Here is a 13,314-nt window from a genome sequence, read left to right on the forward strand (position 1 = left end):
TACATTCACACAAAAGCTTGTACACAGATGTTCATAACACTATTATTCCTAATAGCCAGAAGTATAGAAAATCCAAACAGCTAATGAGTGGATAAACAAAATGTGGCATATACATGCAAGGGAATAGTATTCAGCCAAAAACGGGAATGAAATACAGACAAATGCTGCAATGTGGATGAACCTTGTAAACAGAATGCCAAGGGAAAGAAGCCAGACACAAAAGACTGCATATTATATTAATTCCCTTTATAGGAAATGTTCAGACTAGGCAACTTCATGGAGACAGGAAGTAGATGAGTGGTTATCAGGCACTTGAGGGAGTGAAGAGTGAGTGCTAATGGTACAGGTTTCCTTTTTGGGTGATGAAAATATTCTGAAATTAGTTAAGGGTAACAGATGCACAGCTTTGTAAATATACCAAAAACCATTGTACTGTACACTTTATCAGGGTGAAATATATAGCATGTGAATTATATCTCAGTATAAAAATTAAACTGTGCCCTGTGATTTAACAAACTTAATAGCCATAATTATTGTTTAGTAGATTTCATAGGATTTTTAAAATATAAACTGTGCAGACAGGGACAGTTTTGTCTCTTTCCAATGTTTATGCTCTATTTCTTTTTCTTACTTTGTTGTAGTGGTTCAAACCTCCTTGAACAGAAATGCTGAGGTTGGGCATCCTTGCCTTCCTTCTGACTTTCTGAGGCCTCTTTTATTGCATTAAAAATTGAGTAAGATCTTAGCTGTAGGATTTTTCAGAGATGCATTTTATCAGATTGGAAAAGTTCTTTTCTGTTCCCAATTGGTTAGTGTTTTATCATAAATGGGTGTTTAACTTTTTCAGGAGTTTTTTTTCTTCATCCATTAAGTGTCTCATATGGTTTTTCTCTTTTATTCTTGAATCTTTCACTTTAACTTATACCTGATACCAATGAAATAGACCCTGAAATAGTGAAATAGAGGATTCCACGGGAGATTTTCAGGACTAGAGCTACCTGTGGCAATCCACATTCCTTTGGCTAGACCTAGTGACATTTACACCTAAATGCAAAGGTTAGTGGGAATTGTAGTCCTTCTGTGTGCCTAGAAGAAACATGAAATGATTTGGTGAAAACAAAACAATTACAGTGATGATGATTAAAAAAAATAGTGCTATTATATTTATGTAGCCATATATACTATTTAATTCAAAAATCCTTTTCACTTTCTGTTCTTTGTGTTAGAATTCGGAATGTATCTGTCAATATTCAGGTAGGATAGGCTGTTGCCACTGATCTTCTATTCTTTGTTCTTCATACATTTCTGCCTTTTCATCCGGTTCCAAAGTCTGCCATTTTCCTTTTTGGGCTCAAGACCCTGAAATTCACTTCTACAGCTTCAACAACTCTCTTGAAATCCAGACCTCATTCCAGGAAGCCTTTGAATCATGTCCACATGGATATTCCACTTAAAATACCCCAGACTTAGTCATTTCCTTCCCAAACCCTTTCTTCCCAGTGTCTTTTCTAACCCAGATAAAAGCACACTGTGCACCCTATTATTTAATCCACGTTCATCTCTGACCTCTCTTTCTCACTTTCCACATCTAATCACTTCTATGCATGAATCTTCTAAAATCTCTCTCAAACTGATTCCCTCTTCTGCATTTCCATAGCTATGGCAGGTCTGCCCCCCTGACCCCCATGTGGAGAATCACGGCATCCTTCCCTCACGGCTCAGCCCCACTTTGAGCCATCTCCCACTCATCACAGGACAGTGTTTCTAAAAATACAAATATAATCATGGTACTTTTTACATTAAATAATTTAATAACTTTCTCCTACCATGCGTATTTTTGGGCCTTTTTTCCTCTTAAAGTAGTGGAAATCTGTCTTTAAAAGAAGGTTCAAATTCTGGAATTGAACAAAAAAGGAAATGGATGGTGAGAGCCAGGTTTCTCCCTGCTGGGGCTTTTGCAGATTAGGAAGGAGGGAAGGCTGGAACCAACCCCTTGGTGCTGGATCAGAGTTGGACATGTCAAGTATGAACTCATGTTTAGCCTAATATACATACAGACAGACAGATATAGGAACAGTTGGAGCTTTGTGTGTATGTCTACCTGGGCTTGAAGGTATGCATACATCTCCTAGCTCTTCCTGCTGCCAGAGTCCAGGGGCAGTGCTACCCCAGGAGTAGCTGGCACACCAGTTCCTGTGTGCCTAGAAGAAACAGGAAATTATTTAGAAAAACTGATTTCCAAACATCACCCTCTAATAAAAGGAACTAGGAATGTTTGAGGAAATGGCTGGTTCTAGGGATGAGGCAATAAAAATACAATATAAACCTGGAGCATTTGGTATTCCCTAAAGCAGTAAAAATACAATATAAACCTGGAGCATTTGGTATTCCCTAAAGCACAATTTTTTGTGCTCAAAAAAACAAAAGAATGGGGACATCTCTTTGTGCCAGATATTAAATGGACATAAGTTCCCAATGGCCAAAGCCTGAAGAATTTGAACAAGAAGATAGATAACATGGTATTGGATTACAGATGAAAGTTCAAAATGAATATATATGAGTTCATCCTAATATAAATAAGTGACTGAACAAATCAATAACTGGAAAAGAAGGGACAAACCTTCCTTATAAAATAATTGAACATGGGACGCCTGGCTCAGAGCATGATCCTGTGGTCTTGGGATCGAGTCCCACATCAGGCTCCCTGCATGGAGCCTGCTTCTCCCTCTGCCTACGTCTCTGCCTCTCTCTCTGTGTCTCTCATGAATAAATAAAATCTAAATAATAATAATAATAATTGCACATACCATAGGCAGATAGAGCTCCCTCTAGGAAGTAAAGTTTACTCTCATCTTTCGATGTGAGCTGAACTTAGTAACTGACTCCCAGGAACAGAATATGTGAAGAAGAGAAACAGTAGCTTTCCAGAGGAGAATCCTGGTAAACACTAGTGACCAAAGTGAGCGTCACAAGCAATGTCTTATTGATGTCCTATGCCTTCTGATACGACACGATGAAAAATGTACCTTATCTCTGCAGCATTGCTCCCCGAACCCAAAGCCCTAGGCTAGTCATGTGGAAAACAGTAGACAAACCCAAAGTGAAGGACTTTCTCTAAAATACCTGGCTAATATTTGCCGAGACCATCAAGGTCATGAGTAATGAGGAAAAACTGAGAAACCATTACACATCAGAAGGGATAAAGAGACATGACGACTAAATGCAATGTGGTGTCTTGGCCTGGATGCTAGAGCAGAGAAAGCACGTTAGTGGAAAACCTGGTGGGATAGGAACAAAGGCTGGAGTTTAGCTAATAGTGTAGCAGGGTTGGTTTCTCGGTTATGACAAAAGCACCACCGCAATATAAAAGGTGAGGCATTTATGGGAACTCTGTCTTATCTTTGCAACTTTTCTCTAAATCTAAAATTATTTCAAATTTTAAAAGTTACTTTAAAAATTAAGGCCTGATATAAAACAGATATGAGCAAGGCTGCTGTGGTTGAAAGCAGGACCCAGAGTCCTGACTCCCTGACCTCCCCCTCCCTCCACCCCTCCTTCCCACCTCCCTCCCTCCCTCCCTCCCTCCCTCCCCAGGACTCTAGGGTTGTCTGGCGGCTGTTCCAGGAACACCCACCTATAGATTAAACCCAAGCTCCTTGACGTGCCTTCCAGTGCCCTTTGTATTCTCACCCTTACCCACCTCTCTCTTCATCATCTGTTGACCTCTTGCCTCCTGTATTTATTTCCGTCATATATTCTGAAGGCAATTTCTTTCCTTCAAGCAGACCACGACCTTTGTGTTGATTTTGCCGGAGCTGTTCTTTCAGCTTAGAAGATTTTTCTCAAGTTTGTTCAGCTTCAGAATTTCCATTTTATGCCTTCTATGTCATCCTAGAATTCAGCTCAAGAGTCTTCTCCTCTCCAACGTCTCTAAGGGGAGGGAGGTCCTCTGGCAGTATTTCCACAATAACATGCCATCCGCTGTCCAGATGCCTACAGCTGTCTACGTGCCCACAGCTTCCCTCCAGTGCTTCACAAGCCCCCTGAGAGGATGTCATTCATTGCTTTGTGCCAAATATCAGGAACAGCCTAGGACACAGTAGGTATTCAGCACATGTCAAATAAATGGATAAGTGGATGGATGAACAGTAGCAAGGTTACTAAAACTAGGTGACTTCCTTTTTTGTGGAATTTTCATTTATTTGAATCTAGTTATCATAAAGCTACAAACTCAGCATTTCACTAGGCAAGTTGATTCTGGTTTCCCAGTGTAAAAGGCAAAGCCCTGGGTTTTGAGGGGTAAATAATAGCCTAATTCAACTAGTATGTCTATAAAAAAAATATTGAAGGAGTTTGGATTTTACTCCTTTAAATAACAACAATTCCACAAGGTGTGTATACCTTTCAGTAAATTAAATGGGTGCCATAATGTTGCTCTTTCCGTCTGCTGGTGTTTGAAGGAGTTGTCAGTAAAGCGAGCTGCGTACATTCATCTTCATTAGCCTTTTAAAGTGATACTTTTTGATGCAGGTGGGCCAGCTATTCTCAGGCACTCTAATTTGCCAATTATTGTACCCACGGATGAGGACAGATAGTGATTAGTTGCACATTTTGCTCACTGGGCAGCTTAATGTTCTTGTCACCTTACATTGAGTTTTAAACGTGCAAAGTACAAAGAACGTCAAATGCTTTTCTCAGACTTGGGGGTGGCAGAGAGGTCATAACTAGTAACTTGAGTTGCTTCAGGACACAGAAATTAAAGGGCCTGATTGATTAATAAGACAGCAAGAATATATGGCAGAAGCATATCAAGGAACACTGTGTGTGTGTGTGTGTGTGTGTGTATGCATGTGTGTGTCTATAAAGGCTTAGATGTATCTTTATTTTCTTTCACAAAAGCACTATTTGCTAGCTTATGGAATCTGAGTGCTTGTTGGTGACTTAGATTACTACCATGTAAGGAAAGGAAAAGAGAATGATAAGATCTTATTTACAAAATAGCATTCGACCTTAATAATTTCCTTCTTTGGTGTTACAGGCAACTGATGAATTATTGAAAACTACATCTGAAACTAATGATATACTACTATATGTTGGCAAATTGAATTTAAGTAAAAAAAAATTTCCTTCTTTAAGTAATCTCAGGCAACATAGGTTACCCAAAACACACAGTGAGATGCATCATTTTTTAACATAATGAATATTCACTACCTTATACTTTGGACAATTTGGCTCCAGCCATGCCTCACTACTGCCTTCTTTTAAAAAATTGCCCTAGAAAGGTAGGTAAAGTTCCCTTTGGAAAATCCAAAGCCATCCTGGCAGTTTCGTCTGCCGTTCTTTTGCTTAATTGTCTGGGAGTAAAGTTGACTTGTTTATGGGAACTAAACCTAGCACCACTATTAGCAGAAAAGATTACTTAATGGTATAAGAAGGCATGGGAAAATGTCAGGCACGTAGCATTCCAGACATAAACTTTATTTGCTACCCTCTTGAAGAATTTGTTTGCATATAATGTTGTTCACACCACTGATAACAGAAAATGTATTTAATAACTACTCAGAATTAATATGCTGTAGTATGCATGGCTGCCTAATTTAATTTATCTCTGATTAAGCCTATTATGTTTGAGATCACTTTACAGAAGAGATTTTTTTGCCAGCTGTAAGCTTATTTGAATTGTAATATAAGTTAATAATGTGTGAAATAACCAGTGGTGCCTACTTCTAAATGTTAATTTTGCCAACTGACTTCCTGAGATGATGCATACCCAGATCATTCATTGACATTTAGTTAAGATCTTGCTTGAAGACCAGATATTGGAATAAATAGGGAAAATTAGCTATTTTAGGAGGCGAAGACAAATGGAACAGGAGTGCTTTTGTTCTGAAGTCCAATGAAAAGGCCATTGCATTATTAAAGTAATTGAAAATCAGTGATTGATAATCACAGAAAGTGACAACTAATGCATAACTTTTGCATGAGTTCTGTTGTAACTGTATTCCTTCAACATTAAATAATCGTTTGATTATTTGCCATTGGGTGGATACAGTTGAAGGGTGGGAACCGCAAGAGTTTGACAATGACTGCTAGAGCATCTATTTTGATGTCTGGGCCATTAGGTCCCCTCAGTGGGCCTAGCAAGAGAGAAGGCAGGGACTTCTGCTACTGCTGTTTAGTGACGTGTTCTCCAGGCTGGTCTACGCCTGTCCCCAACCTGCCATTTCATCTGCCAGTCCAGTTCTCTTCTTCAGTGTCATGGGTGGTCATCGCCAAAAAGGTGGTTATGCCCCCACCCCCTGCTCAGCAGTTGGCCTCATATTGAGCTACGGGCATCCCTAGTATGGTTTGCACTGTGCAGGATGTGAATTATATCGTTCAAAAATATATTTGCATTATTTTATTTTATTTTTATTATATTTATATTTGCTTCTAACCTAACTCAAAAGTGTCTTTCTACCTACCAAAGGTAGGTAGAACTACTGTTTTTTTGTTTTTGTTTTTTGTTTTGTTTTTTTGCAACTTAATCTTTTTTTTCTTAAAGATTTTATTTTTTTTATTTATTCATGAAAGACACACACAGAGAGAGAGAGAGAGAGAGAGGCAAAGACACAGGCAGAGGGAGAAACAGGCTCCATGCAGGGAGCCTGACGTGGGACTCGATCCCAGGACTCCAGGATCATGCCCTGGGCTGAAGGCAGGCGCTAAACCACTGAGTGACCCAGGCTTCCCGCCTTTCCTAGTTCTAACTAAAATGCTACCAGCCCTCAAGGCCTTGTCTAAACCCTTCCTACCGCCCTGTGCAGATGTCCCAGCTGGTCCTGGCCATCGCCATTTCCTCTTTGAGCTCCTCTTGAGGTCGCTGGCTTCATCATTTAATTTTTTATGGTGCAAAATAATTTTATTTTCTTTTATTTGTAAAGATTTCTTTATTTATTTGAGAGAGAGCAGGAGCAGGGAAGGGCCAGAGGGAGAAGCAGATAGATACCCCACTGAGTATAGAGCCTCATTCAGAGCTCAATCCCAGGACCCTGAGATCATGACCTTCAGTAGCTCCATCATTTAGTCACGTTTCATGTGTCACACGGTGAGCTCCCCCATAGTGCCCAGTACAGCTTCTTGTGCACACCCACACATGCACACACAAGTCACAATTCTGATGGTCAGAATGAAAACATGACACGGCAGAAACTTAGGTATCATGATCCTCAGGGAAATAAATGTAAAGTCAGTTTGTGGGTTCTCATTTGTTTGAAATGTGAAATGGAAACTTGCATGTAGTATTTAAAAAGTCTGAGCTCATAAAGTAGATTTCCCATGCTCTTAACTAGACCTAGAGTTTGAATCTCAGAATGTATGCCAAGTAGTGTTGTTTAGCCCACGGTAACCTTAAAATCAGCAGGGGAATTTCAAATCTATATTCTAATGATTGTGACTCACCTTCAGATCAAATCAGAGAGTAATATCATTTTAAAAAGCTGAACCAGATGATTCTAGAAAGAAGCCAGAATTGAGAACCACTGGTGTAAAGGAAACTTAAAGGTCATTAAATTCATTCATCCATCTGGTGTCTGATTGCTTTCTACAGCTGTTTGGCAATGAAAGAAGAGAACTCCTAATAGGGGGATTAAAATTGCAACTTTCTGATGCAGGCATCCAAGCCTCTCTAAAGCTACAAACCAAGGTTGACCCACTGTCATGGTGTCCCAGAGACTGTCCTAGTCTTAGCCTAGAAAGCCCTACACAGTGGGGAAACCCATCAGATCCGGACAAACCAGGCTGATTGGCCACCCTACTACCAACACACTCAGTCTTTGGATTCTACAGTGTTGTTTTTTGATAAATTTCCATTTGAGAAGGAGGAAAAGTATGCTTCTGAGGCAGGGTATTTAATGAAAAGATAGAAATAATTAGAACACGTTAAAACCTTAGCAGCCTTGAGGGGAAAGAGACATATCAAGAGAAAAAAGGAAAAAAATAGCAACAGGTTATGTTAGAATTCCTGCAATTAAGATGAAGGGGGGGGGTTATTTCATGTAATTAATTAAAGAACATCAAAATATTCATTCACTTTTATCTCTGCTATGTAGATAAATTAAGAATGATTTTGTAATGTAAGAAGGCATTAATGAAAATCCCAAATTTGTAAATATAATCAACTCAGCTATAAGCTCCTTGAGGATAGTTATTTTTACAAGTAAGAAAACAAGGACTTAGTGAAGGCTACATGGAAAGTTAGCGATAAAGCATCTTGCTTCTGGACACTTTTTTCGTAGGTTCTTTGGTCTCTTTCCTGCTGTATATCCTATTTATTCCCAGCAACGTACAGCACAGCCCTTTCCTTTCGATAAAAGTAAATGTTGGTAGATAGAAGAAGTGAAAGTATTTTAGTAACAAATCATTTTAACAGTTTAATTTTTAATGGTAGCATTAAAAATTATGCCCATGAGTGCTCATTTAAATTTTATTTTGGTATCATGATGTAGTCCTGCAGCCTAAGGATTAATTTATCCCACAGTTATTTTCCATCCAGGTCATGTTGATCACTGAGCAGCCAGTCCGATCACTACACTGTTGATTCATTTCATTCACTGGTTGCCAAAATCGCCAGATGTGTCACAGTAATCTGACTATCTTCATAACCAAATCAAGTCCACTGAATTGGCAGCAGTTCAGTCGGTGCATTGGTGATCAGAGATATTGATGGTACCATGCAGATGAGATGTTAGCCTATACTTAGAAATTTCCTTGAAATCATGATAGACTTTCTCCCACTTGAAAAGTTATATGCTGCTGTAGAAGAAATCGTCAATAAATAAAACTTCTGACACATTATTTTTTCCTTTTTTCCTTAAGAACATTTGGCTGAGGTCATAACACTCAGGGAAACATTGTAGAATGGGAAGCTGCAGGTCAACTCATCATCCTTTCCAAAATATGTTAATAAGTAGCACCAGAAAAAAAATGTGGGGATGATCTGTAGGCAAATAAGTTTTTAATACGCCAGGTAGAACAAAACCAAAGTGGCACCTTAAATGGGAGAGATGAATACATATTCCCAAAATTACCTAACCATAGAACTCTTTATCATCAGTGTCTGGAGGAATTTCATCCAGCTTCTCAATTTTTCAGTTAAATAAACCGTGTCCCCAGAAGGTTTTAGAAACTGATCCAGAGTCAAGTATTTTCTTTAATTTTTTTCCAGGCCTCCTCTGTTTTCCCCCACTTTCAAATTGCTTTCCCTAATTGCCTGTAAGAATTTATCCCTATCATTCCTCAGTAATTCACAATGGACCAGTTTACGAGTGATGTGATGCCTAAGAATGGAAGTAAAAACTACTCACTTAGAAAAGATGTACTTCTTCTAGAAGTTAAAGGTTTCTTCCTATGCCCTGATTTTAAGAGCTTTTATTTATTGGGCACCTATACTATGACAGGCTCTTTATCCTCATAAAAACCTGCAAAATAGATAGTAATAGGTCTCTTTTCCTATTGGGGAGATTATGAGCTTTCTGAAGATCATACATTCAGTAAGTGGAAGAGTTCCGATTTAAAACAAGGTCAGTCTAATTACAGAGTCTTTCATCTTACCAAGCTCAAAGATATGATCACAGCTACATTAGAAGCATTGCTGTTAACAACATACTTACTTCCTTAAAAAAGTTATTGGCCCATAATTGAGTATGGCACGGTATAGACAGAATTACATAATTTCAGGTAGACAAATTTGAAAGAAATGTACTCAGAAAAAATAAAAATATATTAAAAGGATAACCAGTAAGCTGATATAAATTTATTCTGGGACTGAGGTAAGGAATATATATACAGTATACATTGGTATATACACATAAATATGCATTCTTAAGGCAAAAATAGATACTTTTTGGGGCAGTAAAAGGACAAGAACATAATTGGAAGATAATCTGGGCATATTATAGTGAGAATTTCTTATGTGGATTTTTTTGCTGGATATTCGTGGTTTTTATATGAATTTTGGGTACATGTTGTTGAAGGAATGAATGAATGGATGGAGTTTCACAGTAACATTTAGTGATTTCATTACTTGAATGCCTTCCAAGTGAGCGATCTGAGTGATCATTGTTTAGAGTTATCTTAATGGCAGATGACTTTCTGCAGTCTCTTCTGTTACTTAATGATCTTATGTAGCTTTTCTTAAAATAGTTATTTGGGCCAGTCATGTTACTATTTTTTTTAATTCTTTTCTTAATGTCTGTTCCTTTTAATAAGGCTGGCTGATGGTTTATCTATCTTATTAATTCTTTCAAAGAACCAACTCCTGGTTCTGTTGATCTGTTCCACAGTTCTTCTGGTCTCGATTTCGTTGAGTTCTGCTCGAATCTTTATTAACTCCCTTCTTCTCCTGGGTGTAGGATCTATTTGCTGTTTTTTCTCTAGCTCCTTTATGTGTAAGGTTAGTTTTTGTATTTGAGTTCTTTCCAGTTTTTGAATGGATGCTTGTATTGCGATGTATTTCCCCCTTAGGACTGCTTTTGCTGCATCCCAAAGATTTTGAACGGTTGTATCTTCATTCTCAAATGTCTGTTCCTTTCTCTTATTTTCTTCACCACTCTATCCGTCCATCTCTCCCTCCCTTCTTCCCTTCCTCCCTCTCTCCTGCCATTCCTTCTTCCCTCCCTTCTATCCTTCCTTCCTGTGTACTGAGAAATTGATGTGGCATCTGCCTCAAATTGATTATTGGTCCAAACTTCTGGAGCCAAGATAACAATGAGACTCTATAAAGATAAGTTCATAGAGGAGTTCAACTCACTTTGCATGACACTCCCTTGAAAATAATGGAGAGTTGAAATGATTTTGGCAACATCCTCCCTGAAAGTAGTTGTCAGTAGTTAGTAGTTCATTTGGGGTAACCTAAAATTACCTGGATAAATAAACTAGACCGCAGTAGAAATAACATAATAAGCACATAAAACCCAAGAAGAATTTATAAGACTGGACACTTGTGTTCTGTCAGATTGAACACACGCATTCATATTTTCTTATTCCAAAATCTCCCTGAAATTGTAGTAAAGAATTCCCCCAAAACTACAAAAAGATAAACAGAGAATTGGAGCAAGAGAGAGCAAGCCAAGGAGGATATGCTGCTAAGTAAGAGATGTCAGCAGATTTTGGGAAGATGGGACAGTGGTGGAGGAGGAGGAGCTGAGGTATACTGAGAGAAGCCTGCAGATTCATTCTGCAGGATCCTGGGGAGGCTTGGAAGGGCGTGAAGGTGAGACAAAAAAACACACACACACACAAAAACAAAACAAAACAAAACAAAAAGCAGGGATTAGTCAAGGTGTTACAGAATAGTTGGTGGAACATAGTATATGGAGTAATTAGACATTCTTTTTCTCCCTGCATCACACTTTCCCTACCAGTTCTCCAGCCATGCTGGATGCTAGAGGCATAGTCTTGGGCTAAAGTGAATCAGAGATGCTCTGAACTGAAGGAAATTAGGCCCAGGATGGAGACATGAAGCCAGGAGAATTAAATGAAACTCCATAGAGAGCGGGTTAGACCCTCCTGAACTATTCCATAGCATAGCTCCAGAGCACCCAGTACCAGGGACAGGCTCTTTAGGCAAGGGGTGAAAGGGTTTTCTAATCTAGAGAAAATTAACAACTCAAAAAAATGACCTTAATGGAGTTTGGAATTCCCAGAAAAATGGCTGGATTCTCCACCCAGTTACCCCACAATGATGCTTGCTAGACAATAAAAATACCCTGCCTGTCCCCCACACAGTGCTTCCAGTTAGTCTTGTAGGGACTCACTGCTCCAAAGTATGTATGTATGCATATGTGTGTGTGTGTGTGTATACACACACATGTGTCTTAAATATAAGTGAATATAAATGAAGAGGAAGAGGTATATTTGAATACAGCCCCAACATAAAAACTAGAATAAAATACAGAGATCAAAAGAGAGAAGTTGAGGGAGGGTGCTCAATATAAATATAGGTATCTCAGAAGTAGAAGAAAAACTATTAAAAATCTAAATATCTTTAGATAGATGAGAAGACAGTATTACATCCACTAAATAAAAAGAGAATCCTATTTAAAAAAAGGAGCAATTCAAAAATAAGAGCTCCTGATAATTAAACATACAGTGTGTGTGTATATATATATATATATATGGTATAGAAAATACCTTATAGGTATAGAAAATAAAGTCAAGTGAACTTTTAGGAAGTAGATTAATAGGCAGAGATAGACAGTAGAGGAAGAGGGAAAAGAAAGTAAGAAATGCAGTGGTTCAGTCCATGAGGTTCAGCATTTTACAATAGTAATTCCAGAAAGAGAAAACGGGGGAAAAAGGTGAGGAGACAAGTATTAGAAAATAATACAAATAATACAAGAAAAAATTTCAAAATGGAACAATAATAGGAATCTCAAGATATATGAAGGCTCCAGAACAACGGATTAAAAAAGATCCTCATTGAGATTCTTTAGTATGAGGTTTCAGAATACTCAGGATTACAGAGAAGATTCCAAAACCTTCCAGAGAAATAAAACAGGTCACACATAAAAGATCAGGAATGCCAATGACACCAGACTCCTCAAGCGCCACACTGGAAGCTAGAAGACAGCTTGGCCCTCAGAATGCTGAGGGAAATGACTCTTTGCTTAGAATTTAGTGACAAGCTTAACTAGCAAGCACAAGAGTAGAATTAAGACATTTTCAGACGCTGAAGGAAGGTCTCAATGAATTTACTTCCCATGTACCTTTTCTCAGGAAGCTACTAGAGAATGTGCTCTACAAAAATGAGGATGTAAACCAAGAAAGAGGAAGCCATGGGATCCAGGAAACGGGGGACCCAACACAGGCGAGAGGCGCAGGGATTTCGCAAGATGGTGTTAAAAAGAAGCCCCAGGACAACAGGTGGGCAGCTGGCCTGGGAAACCGCTAGACCAGATGGACTCGATGGGAGGCTCCTTGAGGGAAGAATAGATATGACAGGTTGACTGATGGCATTTATCATGAAAAAAATAATGGTCTTAATAGGACTTTTATAGTTCCTTTGGAAAGTTCAGGAGCAGTTGGTAATAGATGCACAAAAGGAAAAAAAAGACCACCAGGAAAAACTAAATATTGAACAAGATAAGAAGTGTTTTTCTTACATTATGTAGCTTGATAGTAAGCAATTATTATATGGTCATAACAATCTAAACCCAGAATTTTGATTTAACCCCAAATTGCTACTTTAACATACTGGAGAGAGAGGGGAGGAAGCTTGTCGGGAGGTGGTGATGGTATAAGGTTACCAAATTTTTCTTTGCCCACTAGTGAGAC

General features: G+C 38.6%; 1 protein-coding gene across 8 annotated transcripts in view; it reads left to right on the forward strand.

The window, feature by feature from the left end:
• ENOX1 (ecto-NOX disulfide-thiol exchanger 1) overlaps positions 1-13,314 on the forward strand; it is a 554,610-nt gene that overhangs the window by 287,685 nt on the left and 253,611 nt on the right. For 7 of the 8 annotated variants that reach the window (XM_038569621.1, XM_038569620.1, XM_038569619.1 and 4 more), the window contains one exon: positions 12,757-12,903. The exons of the other annotated variant lie outside the window; for it this stretch is intronic. In XM_038569621.1, coding sequence (XP_038425549.1) covers positions 12,816-12,903 — 88 coding nt within the window. In that variant the 5' untranslated portion in view covers positions 12,757-12,815. The remainder of the gene's footprint in view (positions 1-12,756; positions 12,904-13,314) is intronic. 8 annotated transcript variants of the gene reach the window in all.

This window comes from Canis lupus, chromosome 22, assembly GCF_011100685.1.
Source record: "Canis lupus familiaris isolate Mischka breed German Shepherd chromosome 22, alternate assembly UU_Cfam_GSD_1.0, whole genome shotgun sequence".
Taxonomy (NCBI): domain Eukaryota; kingdom Metazoa; phylum Chordata; class Mammalia; order Carnivora; family Canidae; genus Canis; species Canis lupus.